At 47.4% G+C, this 19,156-nt stretch overlaps 3 protein-coding genes across 5 annotated transcripts in view; 1 reads left to right on the top strand and 2 right to left on the bottom strand.

The window, feature by feature from the left end:
* Positions 1–654: 654 nt before the first annotated feature.
* Positions 655–7,920, bottom strand: dnpep (aspartyl aminopeptidase). Of its 2 annotated transcripts, XM_032556293.1 has the most exons (16): positions 7,801–7,901; positions 7,524–7,553; positions 7,325–7,409; positions 5,949–6,037; positions 5,773–5,886; positions 5,582–5,707; positions 3,659–3,783; positions 3,492–3,576; positions 3,317–3,424; positions 2,695–2,772; positions 2,544–2,624; positions 2,314–2,474; positions 2,080–2,119; positions 1,904–2,005; positions 1,309–1,476; positions 655–814 (listed from the first exon to the last, which is right to left on the bottom strand). In XM_032556293.1, the coding sequence occupies exons 3-16, from the start codon at positions 7,398–7,400 to the stop codon at positions 764–766; spliced, it is 1,404 nt and encodes a 467-aa protein (XP_032412184.1). In that variant the 5' UTR covers positions 7,401–7,409; positions 7,524–7,553; positions 7,801–7,901; the 3' UTR covers positions 655–763. The 2 variants fall into 2 exon arrangements, with proteins under 2 accessions (XP_032412184.1, XP_032412183.1); XM_032556292.1 differs by lacking the exon at positions 7,524–7,553 and having other exon boundaries at positions 7,801–7,920.
* Positions 7,921–10,067: 2,147 nt separating this feature from the next.
* Positions 10,068–15,563, top strand: LOC116715682 (desmin-like). The gene is made up of 9 exons (XM_032556295.1): positions 10,068–10,740; positions 11,400–11,460; positions 11,882–11,977; positions 12,054–12,215; positions 12,321–12,446; positions 13,891–14,111; positions 14,178–14,221; positions 14,302–14,390; positions 14,942–15,563. The coding sequence occupies exons 1-9, from the start codon at positions 10,175–10,177 to the stop codon at positions 14,981–14,983; spliced, it is 1,407 nt and encodes a 468-aa protein (XP_032412186.1). The 5' UTR covers positions 10,068–10,174; the 3' UTR covers positions 14,984–15,563.
* Positions 15,564–16,122: 559 nt separating this feature from the next.
* The window catches only part of tmem198ab (transmembrane protein 198ab), an 11,679-nt gene continuing 8,645 nt past the window's right edge, over positions 16,123–19,156 (bottom strand). For both annotated transcript variants that reach the window (XM_032556315.1, XM_032556316.1), the window contains exons 3-5: positions 18,452–19,033; positions 18,176–18,372; positions 16,123–18,098 (exon numbers count right to left, since the gene is read on the bottom strand). In XM_032556315.1, the coding sequence (XP_032412206.1) occupies positions 17,946–18,098; positions 18,176–18,372; positions 18,452–19,033 (932 nt within the window). In that variant the 3' untranslated portion in view covers positions 16,123–17,945. The remainder of the gene's footprint in view (positions 18,099–18,175; positions 18,373–18,451; positions 19,034–19,156) is intronic.

Below are 19,156 nucleotides of genomic sequence, written 5' to 3'. Positions count from 1 at the left end.
ACACACACACGCTCCCCCACACCCCGACACACACACGCACCCCCACACACATACACCCTTATACACACCCCGACACACACATGCTCCCCCACACACACACCCCTACACACACACACCCCGACACACCCCCCCACACACACACCCCCCCTACACACACACGCTCCCCCACACCCCGACACACACACGCACCCCCACACACATACACCCCTATACACACCCCACACACACCCCGACACACACACACCCCGACACACACACCCCGACACACACACAGCTGCTCCTCCCTTCAGCGTCGCAGTAAAAACTTCAGAACAACTTTGGGAGCGTCGGCTAAAGCTAAACATAACTGAAAACACGGTGGAGGCAGCATCATGCTGTGGGATCCTGTGAATGTTTGCAAATATTTATTTAAAATCCAACTGGGAAAATATCTGAACATAACCAGCTATAACTGGTAACTATGGGAGCTGTGAAGGGACATTCAGTTTCCAGGATAAAGTGGATTATTGCAGAAGCTGCAGGTCTCTGTCCCCCCTCCCCCACCCGATGCTGCAGCCTTGGCAGCCAGCGCTCTGCTGGCTGCAGCATCGCCTCAACCTGCAGCTGCTGAGGAGGAAGAAACAGACACAACTAAAATAAAAACACCCAGACTGATCCAGATTCATCAACTTTATTTCTGAAGCTGATCAATAAAATCTTTCAGATAAAATCAGAGTCACTTCCTGTCATCCACAGGAAGTGGAGAGCCGAGGTCGTCCTGTCCTCAGTCGACGACCAGAGAGTTCCTGATGGACGGAAACAGCTCAAAGAAACCCTGGGGACCAAGCAGACAGGAAGTGGTGGTAAACAACAGGAAGTGGATAGAAAAGCCACAGGAAGTGGAGATGAACCCCCATCAGGCTAAACTGAGTGAGGATCTCCATCTGCCACCAAATGGGAGGCCATGGTTGTTTACGTCTGTTTCCCAGACAACGGCTGGTTGTTTAACACAAACACAGGCTGACTGCAGGTCACGTGATCATCAGCTAAACCAGCTGCTCCGAGTCTGAAACTCCTTCATCCTCCATCTGACTACCAGACGGACAGTGGCAGGAAAACATCCAGAAGACAAAACATAGTCAGGTGTGAAAACTGTGACATGTTCCAGCAGCCATGAGAGGCATGGAAACATTTATGAGTCTCCAGGCATCGGGTTCATTTAGGAGATTACACATGTTTAAGAAAGGTTATTTACTGAGTTACTACGGCAACACCATCAGGTCAAAACGGCTGCTGAGCTTTCAGCTGTTTAACCCAGAAACCGGTCACCTTGAACAGGGCGGTGCTCTGCAGCACGCTGGAGGTGCAGCACATCTCCCGGATGGAGTGCATGGCCAGCTGCGGCGCTCCGATGTCGGCCACGGGGACGCCGAGCCGCGCCGCCAGGATGGGGCCGATGGTCGTCCCACAGGGGCTGTCGTTACGCACCATCACATCCTGTAGGGGGCCACACAGACAGGAAGTCTTATTCTGAAAGGACTCCAGGGATTTAACATGGGTTAGTTTGTCCTCTAGTGGTCGTTAGGGTGAACTGCAGGCGGTCTGAGCTGATTTCATCCACTGTTTCTGTCTTTGCTTCCATGTCTACAGTTTACTTTATTTAGACCGTTCTGTAGAAAGTGTTAATGAAGTGAATTCAGTGCAGATATAGAGCTAAGAAAGTTAGCGAGTTAGCATAGCTGTTAGCTCCAGCTAGCTCCATCATGGTTCAGGATGTTCAGGTTAACTGATGTAGATGTGACATGTGATCTATCAGCTTTGAGGCTAACAGGAAGTGGGTGTGGCTAACAGGAAGCCGGTGTGGCTAACAGGAAGCCGGTGTGGCTAACAGGAAGCCGGTGTGGCTAACAGGAAGCCGGTGTACCTGCAGCGGCACTCCGACGCGGCTCGCCACCTCCCGGACCACGCAGGCGGTGACGGCGGTGGTGGCGTAGCGCTGGTTGCTGTTGAACTTGATGACTGGGCCCTGAAAGCAGAGAGGCCTTCAGTAAAAGCTGTTCCTATTGGACGGTGAGGCGGCCAATCAGGATACAGACTGACCTTGTGGAAAGCTGGCCGGTGGTTTTCTTCATGCTTCTCCCTGAGGAAACAAGCACAGCTCCAGGTTAGCAGCTGGTTGGTCAACATTTGCCTAGTTAACAACAGACTGGATCCAGCAGCCCGCAGCATGATGCTGCCTCCGCCAGCAGCTGCCTGAAAGCCCGGTCCGGGTGAAATGTTTGGAGCAAAGCGGATCCAGCCGTTGCCGTTAAACGATTCCATGACCAGACTGACGTGTAGTTGGGGTGAACGGCGTGCGCCATGTCGGCGCTGATCATGAAGGAGCGCGGCGCCGCCTGCTGGAAGGCGCTGGGGTTGCGGGTGGAGGCGGCCAGCCGGCTGAGGATCAGCTCCGTCAGGTTGGACTGGGCTCCCTGGGCGCTCTCTGACCCCACCTGCAGCAGACGCAGAGGTCACCGAGGGGCCGGGGGTCGGGTCAGAGGTCGGCGGCCGAGTCAACTCACCTCCTCGTTGTCGAACAGAGTGATCATCCTGACGTTGGGGTCAGAGGTCAGAGAGTCGGCACAGCAGGACTCCAGCAGGCCCTGAAAGACGGAGCAGATGGAGGAAACGCTCTGCAGCGGGTGGAGCTGCAGCTGCAGTACCGGCTCTGACCTGCAGGGCGCAGTAGCAGCTGTGCAGGTTGTCCAGACGGGGAGAGAAGATGAACTCCTCGTAGACTCCTCCTAGAGCCTGCAGGGAAACCTGGAGGTCAGGACCAGCACGGGCCGGCCCAAAGCACACGCAGCATGGGCGCCAGGAGGCCGCGGGCGCCACGAGGCCGCGGGCGCCAGGAGGCCGCGGGCGCCACAATACGGCAGAAAATAATGACTTTCATTTCAATTCTGCACTAATTCAGCTGCAGAGCAAAAATATATGAAATAAAACGTCTAATAATAATAATAATAATAATAATAATTGACTTTGTTCCTGCAGACAACTCAGACACATTCCTGCTGCTTTAGTTTTGTACCAGCATGTAGCGTAGCGCTAGCTTAGCTACTCAATATGCAGCCTAGCCAGTTCTTCTTCATTGCTTTCATTCAGCCGAACCTTCGGCGGCCTAATCAAAGGCCGTCCTGCTCACAGTGACGTTTAGTTTGACTGTTTCACTCAAAACATTTCAAATAAGCAACAGCAGGTGACAACATGGCGGCCGGCCCGTTTCTGACGGCGCCAACATGGCGGCTCGTGAATGTCTGATCTCCATGGTAACCGACAGGAAGAGCAGACTCACCGCCGGCTGCGTGTCGACCAGACACAGCTCAAAGTCCAGCAGAGAGTCCGGCTGAACGCCCAGCTCCGAACACAGAACCCTGACCAGGGCGGGGTGGTGCTTGTCAGCCTGGACCCAAACAGAACCAGGATCAGAACCAGAACCAGAACCGGGCCAGGCGTCGTAAAGAACTCACCGTGTTGGCGGCAGACGAAGCGTCTCCAGACGAAGACGATCCGGTCTCCAGCTCCTCCTGGACCGCCGTGCCGAGGATGGGAACCCTGAAACCAACACGGTGCGTTCACTGCAGCTGGGAAATCACAGACACCTTCACGTTCCGTATCCGTCCCGAGTTGGGCTCACAGGTGGTTCTCCTTGTTGGGGCCGAAAGCGTCGTTCACGTCGCGCTGCAGGTGGATGGCCAGGTGAGGCACCCGGAGCAGAGGGCGGGGCACGTGGACCAGGCGCTGGACCAGCTGGCCGTCGCTCTGCAGAGGAAGAGGAGGAGGAAGAGGAGGAATTGGAGGAGGAAGAGGAGGAGGAAGAGCAACTTGTCATGCAGGAAAAAACTCAAGTTTTACTTTATTTTTCATTCCTGCAACATTAAGAGAAAAAAACAGGAGAAGTTTCTGTTATTTTTATTAAAAAGATTATTTCTTTTTAATCATTACTTTTTTGTTTTCTTTTAATTTACTTCATTATTATTGTTAAGAAAATATTTTTATTTACTGTTTTATCTGTTTTCATAATGACAGAAAACTATTTCTTGGACATTTTTTGTTCACCTATGATGATGTTTTATGTAATATTACTAGTAATATTTCATAATTACTAGGGAACATGGGAAATTTTTTTCTTTTGCGTTCCCTCGCAAAACTGTGCTGGTCAGTTATGCAGCATAATTTAATAATTAGCATAATAATAATAAGCATAATTTAATACTGTAAGCCTTTCTTACGGTGGGCGCCGTACTTTATGCTTTAATAAAACTTTATGTGAGGTTTTTCCATGAATGTTAGAATCTTTTTGTGAAATATCTGAAGTTTTATATCTTTCTTTAGGATAGAAAGGCACCATAAAAACCTGTAATATAAACAGAAACTTTCCGTAAGTAGGAAAGAAATAAAAATACATCCAAACTATATTTCTGAGTTATTATCGCGGGTAATAAATCATCTGACAGTTTTGATTGTGTCTCTGTTGTTCTAGTCTGAATGGTTTAAAGAGCTGCTTTCAGTTCCATCTTAGCCTTAACAGACATAAACATGCAGGAAAAAATAAATCGATTTTCAATCAGTGTTTTGCACCAAACAGTTAATAATAATAAACAAGTTATATTATTAAAAACATGACAAACTAATGATGGTAAAGGGCCGCACTGGGTTAACTTGGGGAATCTAACCTGTTCGTTTATCAATCAACTCCAAACCTTTTCTTTGTTCCGTCACAATTATCGATTTATTCCATTTTGATGATCAGGCTCCAAACTTTGCCAGGACTGACCGCCCCGCTCACCGCTTCCTCATACACACAAAGCCAGCAGGTCAGTGACCTTCACATTCACACCTGGTGACGTCACGCCCACATCGACACACCTAAGTGTCAAAGCCGCTGCTGCTGTCATATCAATAATTACTTATTTCATTCATATGGCTCTTACAGAGCCTCAGTGAAAACTTGTTTATTATTATTAACTGTTTGGTGCAAAACACTGATTGAAAATCGATTTATTTTTTCCTGCATGTTTATGTCTGTTAAGGCTAAGATGGAACTGAAAGCAGCTCTTTAAACCATTCAGACTAGAACAACAGAGACACAATCAAAACTGTCAGATGATTTATTACCCGCGATAATAACTCAGAAATATAGTTTGGATGTATTTTTATTTCTTTCCTACTTACGGAAAGTTTCTGTTTATATTACAGGTTTTTATGGTGCCTTTCTATCCTACAGAAAGATATAAAACTTCAGATATTTCACAAAAAGATACTAACATTGATGGAAAAACCTCACATAACCTTATATTAAAGCATAAATTACGGCGCCCACCATAAGAAAGGCTTACAGTATTAAATTATGCTTATTATTATTATTATAATTATTAAATTATGCTGCATAACTGACCAGTACAGAAAAAAATCCCCCATGTTCCCTAGAGGCTCCATATTATATAAATAATAGACAATTTCTTTTCTATTTCCATTAATCTGAATAAAGAACGTTCCTCCTGTCACAGTGCAGCAGACCGGAGCTCTGGCGCCCCCTGCTGCTCCCAGGCTGAACTACCTTCACCATGACGCGGCCGGCCACCGTCAGGTCTCGGTCGAACCAGGTGTTCCAGATGCCGCCGCCGTAGCACTCCACGCCCACCTGCAGCACGCCCTGCTTCGTCCTCTTGGAGCGCGGCTTCACCTGCAACAGGAAGCAGCTGCAGCACCTGGTGGAGGCGATGGGACGGGCGGGGTCAGAGGTCGTACCTTGAGGCAGGGGCTGTCGGTGTGCGCTCCGATCATGGAGAAACCATTTCCTGGCAGATACTTTCCTCCCACGGCGAAGGCGATCAGGCTGGAGAAATTCCTCGTCACAAAATACTGCAGAGAAGATCTTTGTTAGCTTCCACCCGCTAGCTCCCTGACCTTTGACCCCGACCCACCTTGCTGGCCGGCTTGATGTCCCACTGCTCCGTCTCCTTCAGCTCGGTGAAACCGGCCTCCAGCAGGCGCCGTCTGCACTCCTCCACCACTGCAGGAAACCACAGAAGAAGAAGAAGCCGTTGCTATGGTGATTAATACGGTGAACAGAGAGAGGGTCAAAGGGCAGGAAGATTGGGACCCATCTGTTCCTTCTTTATCTTATCTGGAGCTCAAAGTCACCGGACCAGAACCGGGTCGGCTTCCTGCTGACTCAACAGAACCGCTGGAGCCACCACCAAACCCAACCGGGTCAATCAGAACCTGGAGCTGAGAACTACCAACCACCAGGATTAACCTGGAAGTCAAACTGTACGAGGAAAAGAACCAGAACCAGACTGGACCAGAACCAGACGTTTATATTTATAATCCTAATGTTTTTATTAGAGAAAACTAATAACTCTCAGAAACCCATCAGCTGGAACTAAAACCCAAACCCAACAGAACTTGGTATGAAACGGGTGCAGAATCTAGAAATGTTTTTCTATATCGGTCCAAAAGGCTGCAGTTACTCCCCCTGACCTGCAGGAGGCGCCACACATGGAGTCAGCCAAACACAGAGTACTGAGGCTCTGCTGCAGCCGCAACACAACCAGAACCTCCAGTCTGCTGTGGCTTAGGGTCAAAGGTCAGGTTAGTGCTGTCGCCATGGATACAAGAGGAACTTGTTTTAATAAATAAACATCTATGTTCTCCTGAAATGGTGGCAGAGCGAAACGGTTAAAAACGTTCTGGACTGACATCAACTCCAGATTGATGTTCAGAAACCATGGCAACCGATTTAACACGACAGCAAGCATCATCATCATCATCATCAGCATATGCAGTTAAATTAATCTGCATTTCCCCCAAAGGGAAGCTAAATGTCTCTGTAGATGGGGATGCTGTGGCTGCGCTCCAGTAGCAGTCAGCGTTCCAACTCATCTGCAGAGGCCTCTGACTGAAGACTGCTGCTGTATGATGATTACAACACGCTAACCTGTCTCGCTGGTCGTACAGGATAGTTTGGTTACAAAGATGTTGGAGAGGTTTGGATAAAACTTCTCATGTTCAACCCCTCTGGGATTTGGGGTCAAAGTTCAGGTATTATTTTAGGTTTTGAGCTGATAATTCAATAGCAGCATGTGGCAGCTTCTTGTGAATTAATTACTCTAAAATGTTTGCCGAGTTCAAAACGCAGCTATAAAGAGTTAGGAAAGTGACAATGATAATAATTATTGCTTTTAAAACGCGCTGAGAATAAAGAAGTGTTTAAATTCAGACATTTCTGAACGGGGTTCAGTGTGACGCCTCTCGGATTTTTCCAAATGCTAAACATCGCCCTTTCCCCAGACCTTACCATGATACGGAGACACTCCTCTGTTGACAAACTGCAGAAACTCCTTGGCTGCTGCCTGCACTGCTTCTTTCTTCATGATTAAAGTCTGAAAAACACCCAATAAAGAGCAATAAAAGTCAGAATCACAGCTGCGCAGGGTCATCAGATCCGAGTCACGAGCCTTAGACTCCGGGGAGATGAAACAGCTTGAAAAACTTACTTTTTAGGGGTAACAGATACAAACTTCCACCTGAAGGCCACAACCAATAAATATAAAGTGGATTAAAATGATAAAAATCTATTTAAGATTTAAGTTGAAAGGAAAAGTGGGGTGCGTCCGATAAAGGAATCACCGGCTAGCTAATCTGAAAAACAAAGCGACTCTCTCCGATTTTCCTGCTTTTCTTGTTCTGCCGACCAGTCAACTCGGCTTTCAGCGAGGAAATAACAGCTCCCACATAACCCACACGTTAGATAATCATTTTTATAACGCTTACCAGCATGAATTACACTTTCAAAGTCTGAACTCCACCGCAGCGACAGAGGAAAGAGATAAACGACGTTTGCAATCACAGACCCTCAGCGCCACCCAGCGGCCAGGAGGTGACATGGCACGTTATCAGGAGAAAAACAGATTTCTGATGTTTTTGAGTTTTTAAATTACACTTAATGTTTTAGATCATAAACAAAATTTAAATTTCAAAACAAAGATAACTAAATTAAACAAAAAGGCTAGTTTAAAAATAAATTATATAATTTATTAATAGAATAATCTGTCCAAACAAACACAGCTGCATATGAAACATTTAATTTTCCTCCTTGCTGCATCATGAATTAAATGTGATCAGAGTATTTTGGGGGCAAGTTGAAATGTCTTCCCCAGTGTGGTGGACACATCAGGAAGTCCACCTTTATATGGATCCAAGTCAAGCAAACAAATGATAGAAAAATATGTCAAAATGTCAAATTAACACCTTCATTGTGAAAGTTTGCTCATTATTTAAGAGAAAATGACCACAAACCACCAGTAATCCTCCTGCTTTGAACATTTCTGTTTATCCTCAGACGGTTCTCACTTCATCATCACAGGAAGCTGCCTTATAAGGACAGGAAGAGGAGGAGGAGGAAGAGGAGGAGGAGGAAGGCTCAGGCGGAGAGAAGGTGATGTTTACCTCAGCTGTCAGCTCGCATCTTCTTCAGCTCTGAAGAAAACCAGAGGGATGAATGCACACACACACACACACACACACACACACACACACACACACACTCAGCCTCTATTAATAGCTGTGAGAGCAGCAGGATGGAGCGTTGAACCCGATCAGATCACAGCAACATGTTGGAGCAAAATAAAACATAAAACAGATTTTAAAGAATAAAACTGAGATTCAAATGGATCCAGACTCTGAACCCAGCTGGAGTTAGAGAAGGTGACCTTTGACCTGCCTCCAAACGATTTCTGGACAAATGAATCATAACGACTCAATTTTTCAGCCCAGTTTGATTAATTTAAACTCAGAACTAAAAATGTGAGATGAACTGGAAACACAGAAGCTGCTGCAGGTTTTAGGTTTTACTTTTCCTTCTCTTGTAGATCTGACAGGTTCTGGATCAAACTGGATCAAACTGGATCAAACTGGATCAAAACCTTCAAACCCAGAAACAAAATGGAGTTTAAAATAAATACATTTAGTTAATATGCTTGTATTTCACAGGAAACACTTTCAAGAGATGTTTGGTGGTTAAAATCCAAAAACCATGTAGAATTACCATTATTATTATTATTATTATTAATATTATTATTATTATTATTAGTAGTAGTAGTAGCATTATTATTAGTAGTATTATTATTAATATTATTAGTATTATTATTAATATTATTATTATTAGTATTATAATAATAATAATAATTATTATTATTAGTATTATTATTATTATTAGTAGTAGTATTATTATTATTAATATTATTATTATTAATATTATTAGTATTATTATTAATATTATTATTAGTAGTAGTATTATTATTAGTATTATTATTATTATTAGTATTATTATTATTATTAGTATTATTATTAGTAGTAGTAGTATTATTATTAATATTATTATTAGTATTATTATTATTATTATTATTCATTCTTTAGATCCTTTCTGCTGTATGGAAGGAAAATGTTTCTCCATGTTTTTAACTTGAGTAAAAATCAGTTTGGTTTTGAACCCAAACGATAAACTTGAACATTTAAACAGGTTTTATGGTTTTTGCTCCGTCTGATAGAAGAGAATAAAACTCCCAGAGTTCCTTGCTGCTGCTGCTGCAGGCTTTTCCTTTATAAGGCAGCGCTGAGGAAGACGAGATGCTTCCTCACATTGTTAAGTCCTGACGACAGACAGGCCTGGAGAAACTCTGGAACCAGAGAGGCAGACAGACAGACGGAGCGCTAACCCCGTTAGCTTCCTTCAGTGTTTTATTGATCATAGATCAGAAACTGATCAGCCGTTAATCTGAAGCATGAAGGTGGAAAATAAAGCTGAAATTCTCCTTTGGTGTGAAAAAACAGGAGAGTTTCTGGAGGAAGAGAGGAGGAGTTTGGTAGTTTGGTAGTTTGGTGGTTTTATTGTTAAATGAATAAAAGCTGCTGTCATGTGACTGATATCATGTCGGCCATGTTTCCCTCTGGAGCCTTTCGGACCGCGGGAGGAGCTGCGGCAGGCCGGTTTGGCCCCAGGGCCTCCAGTTTGGCCTGAATGTGAGGAAGAGGAGAGGCGATGAAGAGCTGATGTCATCAGGAGGCTGGAGGCGGGGCCAGAGGGGGTAAGTAGAAATACCCCGGGGCGGTTGGTCCCTCTCAGAGCTCCAGCTGCAGCGCCTCCATCATGGCCTCCTTCTCCTCCTCCGCCCGCTCCGCCTCCTCCTACCGCCGCACCTTTGGCCACGGCTCCTACGCCTCGCCGTCCCTCAACCGCTCCTTCCTGGGCCCCGCCGCCGCCGGAGGGGCCCACGTGACCTCCAGGGTGTACGAGGTGACCCGCGGCACCGCGGCGCCGGCCTACCGCCCCCTGGGGTCCGCCGGGTCCCTGGGGGCCGCCCGGCCGTCGGCGGGGCGCTACGGCGGCCTGGGGGAGACGCTGGACTTCAGCCTGGCGGACGCCCTCAACCAGGAGTTTCTCGCCACGCGGACCAACGAGAAGGCGGAGCTGCAGCACCTGAACGACCGCTTCGCCAGCTACATCGAGAAGGTCCGCTTCCTGGAGACGCAGAACCAGGCGCTGGTTCTGGAGGTCCAGCGGCTCCGGGACCGGGAGACCCCACGCATCGCCGACCTCTACCAGGACGAGATGAACGAGCTGCGCCGGCAGGTGGAGGTCCTGACCAATCACAGGGCCCGGCTGGAGGTGGAGAGGGACAACCTGGCCGACGACCTGGACAAGGTCAAGATCAGGTAGGAGCAGGGGTCAAAGGTCAGGGAGGAGCAGGGGTCAAAGGTCAGGGAGGATGTTGTGAATTCAGGTTAATCTCACGTCAGGCTGTCAGAGTTTCTAGGAAAGTTTCTTTAGCCTGGCTAAACGTTTCCTGTTAAATGAGAAATGAAAAGGTGGGCGTGTCGTGGTGGCGTAGCGGTTAGCGAGACCCGTATTTGGAGGCCTTCAGTCCTCGACGCGGCCGTCGCGGGTTCGACTCCCGGACCCGACGATATTTGCCGCATGTCTTCCCCGTTTCCTGTCAGCCTGCTGTCATATCAGGGACACTAGAGCCACAAAAATACCCTGGAGGGGTAAAAAGAAAAAATGAAAAGGTTTTAGTTTGGACTCTGTTACAGATTACAGATTAGTAACATCTAATCTGTTGTGACACGTTACAGATTAGAGCTGCTTCAGTGTCTCCAGAGTTCATCATGTTTATGTTAAATTCTTCTCTAAAAGGAGAGAAAGACGCCGCCGTTCTGTCAACCTTCACATTCACTGCAGCAGTTTGAATAAAATACATTTATTTCATTTCTTAGAGAAACGTTTCAGATTTTGTTTCTAAAGGTGACATGACTCAAATGAAGCACTGTGTGTGTGTGTGTGTGTGTGTGTGTGTGTGTGTGTGTGTGTCCAGGCTGCAGGAGGAGATCCTCCAGAAGGAAGAAGCTGAGAACAGCCTGGCTTCGTTCAGAGCTGTGAGTCTTGATCAGATTGAATAATAAACGGATTTTCTGCTGGTTTTATTGTTACACTTTTCTATTCATATTTTTATTTTCAAATATAACTGAAAGAATGAGCTTGTTTACATTTCTTTAGTCAACATGTTTTTGTTATTTTGAGGCTTTTAGTTTGGTTTGATTTCTGCATGGGGGCTCGTCCGGGATCCTTTTTGATTCCATTTTATTCCTGAAACAATAAAATCCTAACATAATAATTATCAGCTAACATTTTCATTTTACAGAAAAGTTCATTTTTCTTTGGATATTTGAAAGGAAGTTTTCTCTTGCATGGATTCCTAGCATCTTTTTTCGACTCGTTAAAGTTTGACTTCCTGTTTCTCCTGTTTGACTTCCTGTTTAAATATGTCGCTCAGAGGACGTGTGATTTGTTCTGCAGGACGTGGACGCCGCCACTCTGGCCCGTCTGGACCTGGAGAGACGCATCGAGACGCTGCAGGAGGAGATCGCCTTCCTCAAGCGGATCCACGAAGAGGTTTCTGCTCCTCCTCTTCCTCTTCCTCCTCCAGCCCGCCTAGTCCGAGCTGCAGACTCACCGTCTCCCCCTGCAGGAGATCCGGGAGCTGCAGAACCAGATGCAGGAGACGCAGGTCCAGGTCCAGATGGACATGTCCAAGCCGGACCTGACGGCGGCGCTGAGGGACATCCGGGCCCAGTACGAGGGCATCGCCGCCAAGAACATCGCCGAGGCTGAAGAGTGGTACAAGTCCAAGGTCACCCACTTCCTGCTGCTTCCTGTTTACCTGCATGTGTATCTGACCCGACCACTAGAGGGCAGCACTGATGGAGCAGATGAAGACGGAGTTCTGTCTCTGCAGGTTTCGGACCTGAACCAGGCCGTCAGTAAGAACAACCAGGCACTGCAGCAGGCCCGCCAGGAGACGCTGGAGTTCAGGCACCAGATCCAGGCCTACACCTGCGAGATCGACTCCCTTAAAGGGACGGTACGTAGAACTAGAACTTCACAGGCCCGGGAGCGTCCTCAGAACCTCCTGTTGGTTCTGATGAACAACCAAAATGATCTGGACAGAAGATGAGAGAGTGACCTGTGTGTTCCCTGGAGGAGAAACAGGTTCTGTGGCTAACCGGTTCTGTAGCTAACAGGTTCTGTAGCTAACAGGTTCTGTAGTTAACCGGCTCTGTAGCTAACAGATTCTGAAGCTAACAGGTTCTGTAGCTAACCGGTTCTGTAGCTAACCGGCTCTGTAGCTACTGACTGGTTCTGTAGCTAACCGGCTCTGTAGCTAACAGGTTCTGTAGTTAACCGGTTCTGTAGCTAACAGGTTCTGTAGCTAACCGGCTCTGTAGCTACTGACTGGTTCTATAGCTAACCGGCTCTGTAGCTGCTGACTGGTTCTGTTGCTAACCGGGTCTGTAGCTACTGACTGGTTCTGTTGCTAACCGGTTCTGTAGCTAACCGGCTCTGTAGCTACTGACTGGTTCTGTAGCTAACCGGCTCTGTAGCTAACAGGTTCTGTAGCTAACCAGTTCTGTAGCTAACAGGTTCTGTAGCTAACCGGCTCTGTAGCTACTGACTGGTTCTGTAGCTAACCGGTTCTGTAGCTACTGATTGGTTCTGTAGCCAACAGGTTCTGTAGCTAACCGGTTCTGTAGCTAACAGGTTCTGTAGCTAACCGGCTCTGTAGCTAACAGGTTCTGTAGCTAACAGGTTCTGTAGCTAACCGGCTCTGTAGCTAACAGGTTCTGAAGCTAACAGGTTCTGTAGCTAACCGGTTCTGTAGCTAACCGGCTCTGTAGCTACTGACTGGTTCTGTAGCTAACCGGCTCTGTAGCTAACAGGTTCTGTAGTTAACCGGTTCTGTAGCTAACAGGTTCTGTAGCTAACCGGCTCTGTAGCTACTGACTGGTTCTATAGCTAACCGGCTCTGTAGCTGCTGACTGGTTCTGTTGCTAACCGGGTCTGTAGCTACTGACTGGTTCTGTTGCTAACCGGTTCTGTAGCTAACCGGCTCTGTAGCTACTGACTGGTTCTGTAGCTAACCGGCTCTGTAGCTAACAGGTTCTGTAGCTAACCAGTTCTGTAGCTAACAGGTTCTGTAGCTAACCGGCTCTGTAGCTACTGACTGGTTCTGTAGCTAACCGGTTCTGTAGCTACTGATTGGTTCTGTAGCCAACAGGTTCTGTAGCTAACCGGTTCTGTAGCTAACAGGTTCTGTAGCTAACCGGCTCTGTAGCTAACAGGTTCTGTAGCTAACCGGTTCTGTAGCTAACAGGTTCTGTAGCTAACCGGCTCTGTAGCTACTGACTGGTTCTGTAGCTAACCGGTTCTGTAGCTATTGACTGGTTCTGTAGCTAACTGGTTCTGTAGCTAACCGGATCTGTGTGGTTAACTTGCCGTGTGTCTCTCCCCGGTTGGTTCCGGTCCAGAACGAGTCCCTGCTGAGGCAGATGCGGGACATGGAGGAGCGCCACGGGCGCGAGGCGGGCGGCTTCCAGAACACGGTGGCCCGGCTGGAGGCCGAAATCGCCACCATGAAGGACGAGATGGCGCGCCACCTGAGGGAGTACCAGGACCTGCTGAACGTCAAGATGGCGCTGGACGTGGAGATCGCCACCTACAGGAAGCTGCTGGAAGGCGAGGAGAGCAGGTCAGAACCCGCACAGAACCTCCAGAACCTCCAGAACCTCCCGACTCTAACCACCGTCTCTTCCAGGATCGCCCTGCCCATGCAGAGCTTCTCCACACTGAGCTTCAGAGGTACGTAGCGCCTGCCGGTCCCTGAACGCACCGCCGGTCCCTGAACGCACCGTCTGTCCTGACTCTGTTTGTTTGAGCAGAAACCAACCCAGAACCGCCACATCGCTCCGCAGAGACCCACTCCAAGAAAACGGTTCTGATCAAGACCATCGAGACCCGAGACGGAGAGGTAGAACCGATACACACCGCTGGACCAACACACACACACACACACACACACACACACACACACACACACACACACACACACACACACACACACACACACAGAAAGATGCACACTGACCTCCAGGCTGGGAATGCTCTGTGGCCTATTCAAAACCTGAGTTTTTTTAAGCTCTGGTTGGAGGATCGTCAGGAACTAAAACTAAAAGTGAATCTATGTCACAGATTCTCTTTCATTGATGAATTGATCGGCTTTTAAACTGATCTTCTGTATCGATCGGCCCTGGAAGCAGGTCAGGTTGATTTTCTGTTAGTTCTGCTCTAAATGTCTAAACGACGTTTTTCCTTCCTGGTCTCACTTTTCCGTCTGGATTCAAGATTCCCTGGATACACAGCCGAGCGCCTCAGAAAAACTAAACTAAACGTTTAGACCCCGATGTAGAAAATCCACCCTGTTGCCGTAGTTGTTCTCTCAGAACAAATGACGTTAGCATTAGCATTAGCATTAGCATTAGCTTTAGCAGAGCTGCTCCTGACTTGAGTTTCTGTCCCCAGGTGGTCAGCGAGTCGACGCAGCACCAGCAGGACATCATGTGAGGACCTGAGGGAGGACAGACGACTCGCCGCTCCGCAGCGCTCTGACCAACTCAAATAATCAAACCAAGCTAAACACAGCATTAGCATTAGCATTAGCCTGCGCTGAGTTCATCCTGCAGTGAAACGATTCATTTTTCTCTGGTGAATTTCCATAAGAAAACGATCTGAGAAACGTGACAGGAACATCCGCTAATAATCCGAAAGTTATTTACTGATATGAGATTCAAATATGTAATAACAACGATTTCTATAGGAAAAGGTTGAAATGATTGTTAAAGAAAATATTAGCATTTTAAGAATATTAGCCTCAAATAATAATTCATCCTAGCTACTTTAATATTTAATATTTCTTTATTTTATTTCATAAACATCAGTTTATGGTTCCTGTTAGTTTAATGATCAGATTTCCATCCATTATTAAACGAAAATGTTGTCGTTAAACTGGCAACTAAACGTGATTAATTATGGAGCATCAAAAGTGCCACAATCCGTTCATTTCTTAAAATATATGTTAATATCTGTGATCTTTTAATAAGACAATAAAAATGGAGAAATGTCAATAAAGAATATAAACATTTGATTCAATAGTTATTCATTATTTTTTGAACTTCATTATCCAATATTTCATGAAATACATAAAACTGACCCCAACATCTGATTGGTTGACCTGAATAGCAACAAAACCACGGACCAATCACCATGCGCAGAGCAGAGTTAGCCCCGCCCACTGACTGCCTTGAAAAATGAACCTCCTGATTTATGACAAGAAATAATTATGTAGAAAAATAGCTGCAGTAATTATTCATGCTTTTAACATGTAACAAACTTTATAAATTATTATTCTATTTTTTTAAATAAGTGATAAATATAGATAATGTGAGTAATTTTTAAAATTGATCACATTTACAAACATATTTATGAACTAAATTTTTCCTCTACTTTAAATAATTCATTAGATTACAATTTACTTAAATTGATTAAATATTTGTATTTTTGTTTTGGTAAAGTATTCTGAATTTGAATTCAACCAGTAAAAATAAATAATTGATTGAATGTTGTTTAAATGATTGTTGCATTAATATTACAGGACATGAATGGGCTGAAGATCAGATATTAATCTGATGATTTTATGATGCTGATAAAATGATTGTAATGTTTTTATTGTTTTAACAGAGCAGGAACATGCTTTAATTATGATCAGAGTCTTTCAAAACATGATCACTTTAACCTCTGCTGAGCAAAATAAATAAATCAATAAATAAATCCATCCATACAGCAGGTCTTCATTGGACGTTAAATAAGTGCAGAGTGTTTCTGTACAGGTTTCCTGACGGCAGCAGGAAACTAACCAGTTGGTCTCATGCAGTTCAGCTCCTTCCTCCCAGTAAACGCATCACTTCCTGTACACATTCTCCTCTAAAAACACGTTAAAGTTTCACATTTTACCAGACAGATGTTACATCACCCTAAATAAAGAAAAACACGATGGAGAAATCAGATGGCTGCTGGTCCGATTCATCCGTTCACACCGGCACCGCAGTCTGGATCAGAACCCAAAGAGGCTAACGCTAGCTTTATGTTAGCTTCTTATTAGCAGAAGCTAGATGTGGATATATCTACGCTAATGGGCTAAAGAGAGAAAACTAATGTTTAATGTAGCGCTTTAGAATTTTGCTAACTTTGAAAACATTTAGCACACTTAGCTTCCAAAGTTTCAATTTACTTGGCTGGTAAGTTTTCAATGAAATAAAGTTTTGGCATCTGTGTTAAAGTTTTGCTTACATAAATCAACTTCAACTCAACCTGGCAATTTTAGCTTCAAAATTCAAAATGGCTGCCATGCTAGATGCTGCAGTGGAGCCCGTTAGCGGTTCAGTGTTCACAGATTTTTTTTCTAAAATATATTTTAAAAAATCCAATTCAGAAGCTGAAACACTGAGAGCCAAGACGAGGAAGGCTGCAGACGTTAGCTTCTGCTAAGACGTTAACTCCTGCTAAGACGTTAGCTTCTGCTAAGACGTTAGCTCCTGCTAAGACGTTAGCTTCTGCTAAGACGTTAGCTTCTGCTAAGACGTTAGCTCCTGCTAAGACGTTAGCTTCTGCTAAGACGTTAGCTTCTGCTAAGACGTTAGCTTCTGCTAAGACGGTTCCACTTGACGTCTGAATGGGTGCTGAGGTGAGTTTGGTGTTTGAAAGATGAAATAAGAAGCTAACCGTGTTTGGAGCAGTTCGAGGAGCTCTGGTTCCAGACCAAACGCCTTTGAAACCAGTTTCCAGGTGTTTTGAGGTGCCAGTGTAAACAGAGCTCTCAACACAACCCGGCTTGGTGTTGCCATGGCTACCGAAGGGAAGTGTCCAACTGAGCGGTTGGGTTGGCTGACCTGACAGTTTGACGCGGCAGCAGCAGAGTTCTGACCAGCACCAAGGGAGACGAAGGGAGAGGAAACGTCTCTTCTGGTTCCGAAGGTCGTTGAGGTCAAGATGGCACAGAAAGAAAAGAGGTGAAGTTGGTGCTGAGCTGCTTCTTCCTTGAGGAGCTGGTTGGATGATCAACAAGAGTTGGTCGTTGACCCGGAGCTGGATGGTGACCCGGATCTTTGACCGATCTGGTGTTAGAACCTGAGCTGGGTTCACAGTGGAACCACTGGAGTCGATGTTTGACTGAAGATGGAGGCAGAAAGCTCAGAACCGGGTCATTGGGTTCCTTCAGGGTTGGAGCTGTGGTGTGTGTGTGTTTAGTGTCTGCATGCGATTAGCGTCACAAAGCCAGCGGCTAGCTTAGCTCATTAGCCACAGCTAGCCTAGCTCATGTGTCAAGACTTTGTAAAGAGTTTAAAGGTGGGTAGATTCTGCCTGCAGGGTCAGAGGTCAACACCAGGAGGTGGCCTGTCAATCCGGTGGTGAGTGTAGTGGCTGTAGTCAGTTCCTCCTGATCAGGCCTGTGAAGGTCTGGGGTCAGAGGTCAGGCCCGTAGAGGCGGCCCCGCGGCCCCGGTGAGGGGGGTGGCGGAGCCGCAGTCGTAGCCCATCTCCACCACAGCGTGAGCGCCTCCTACCAGCCGGCCGGGGAAGGGCTGCGCCTGGACCTGCCGGTCCCGGAAACTCTGGATGTAACTCTGGAAGACAACAGAGACAGTTGAGACACGGAGACGCTTCGTCCGCTGGGACGCAGACGGCGTGCGACGCTGGCTACCGGCGACAGGACGTCGGTGTCGTAGCGACGGATGGGGTTGGGCTTGCGGCGGTAGGCGGGCTCGGCGTTGAGCTGCTTGGCCTGGTGATGGTGGGAGGAGCCATGTTGCTGCTTCTTCTTCTTCTTGTTGCGATAGCGGTCGTCTCGCTGACGAATCCGCATCACCTGCATCCTTCGCTGCTGGCGGCTGATGATCACTGAGGAACAGACAGGAAGTTTACCAACATCAGGGTGACGACCTGCAGCCTGGCTCAGGTTGGGAGATCGGTTCCTCACCTTTAGTGTGAGAGTATCCCTCGGCGGTCACCTTCCACTGAACTATGACCCCCAGCAGGGTGAGGGACGGCCACACCCCCAGCACCAGCCAGGTCATCCAACACACCGGCTTCCCCGGCTCCACCTTGATCCGCTCGTAGACGTACACCAGCAGCGCAAACAGCTCCAGGAAGTAGTCCAAGGCCACGGTGATGACGGCGGCGCCGAACACGGCGGTGGACAGCGTGGTGAAGAGGCGCTGCCACTGCAGCGTCAGCACGGCGAACAGCATGCCCAGGCCCAGCAGGACGCCCAGCGGCACCCAGACGGAGCGCGACGGGGCCTGGGACAGCTCCGCCATGCCCACCAGGGTGGCCACGCCCACCAGCAGCCCCAGCAGCAGCCCCACCATGAACAGCCCCACGCTGCGCACCAGCATGGTGACCAGGCCGCACAGCGTGCCGATGCCCAGCCCGATGCCCACCGAGGCCTCCACGCTCAGCTGGGTGTCCAGGACGCGCTCCTTGTAGCACAGCAGGAAGATGACCACGGAGCCGAACATCAGGCCCGTCAGGAACATCACCGCCTTGAAGCAGCGGTAGCCTGGAGGAGCGCAGCAGGGGCGGGGTCAGAACCACGATGGAGGTCGGACCTCAGGAACCCTAACCAACCGGCAGGAACCAGTCGGATTAGGGTTCCATCAGGATCCGGTCGGATCCATCAGAA

This window comes from Xiphophorus hellerii, chromosome 24 (assembly GCF_003331165.1).
Source record: "Xiphophorus hellerii strain 12219 chromosome 24, Xiphophorus_hellerii-4.1, whole genome shotgun sequence".
Taxonomy (NCBI): domain Eukaryota; kingdom Metazoa; phylum Chordata; class Actinopteri; order Cyprinodontiformes; family Poeciliidae; genus Xiphophorus; species Xiphophorus hellerii.
Note: the sequence above shows the minus strand (reverse complement) of the source record. Positions and strands in the feature narration are given on the sequence as shown.

What these genes read in the sequence shown, in the direction of transcription:
- dnpep (XM_032556292.1), bottom strand. An exon ending in ACATCAAGCCGGCCAGCAAG is followed by an intron (nt 5,887 to 5,948) that starts GTGGGTCGGGGT and finishes TCTTCTCTGCAG; the next exon opens with TATTTTGTGACGAGGAATTT. An exon ending in TGGTCGACACGCAGCCGGCG is followed by an intron (nt 2,773 to 3,316) that starts GTGAGTCTGCTC and finishes GTTTCCCTGCAG; the next exon opens with GCTCTAGGAGGAGTCTACGA.
- LOC116715682 (XM_032556295.1), top strand. Translation starts at nt 10,175, where the DNA reads ATGGCCTCCTTCTCCTCCTCCGCCCGCTCCGCCTCCTCCTACCGCCGC. An exon ending in TCGACTCCCTTAAAGGGACG is followed by an intron (nt 12,447 to 13,890) that starts GTACGTAGAACT and finishes GTTCCGGTCCAG; the next exon opens with AACGAGTCCCTGCTGAGGCA. An exon ending in CTCCACACTGAGCTTCAGAG is followed by an intron (nt 14,222 to 14,301) that starts GTACGTAGCGCC and finishes TTGTTTGAGCAG; the next exon opens with AAACCAACCCAGAACCGCCA.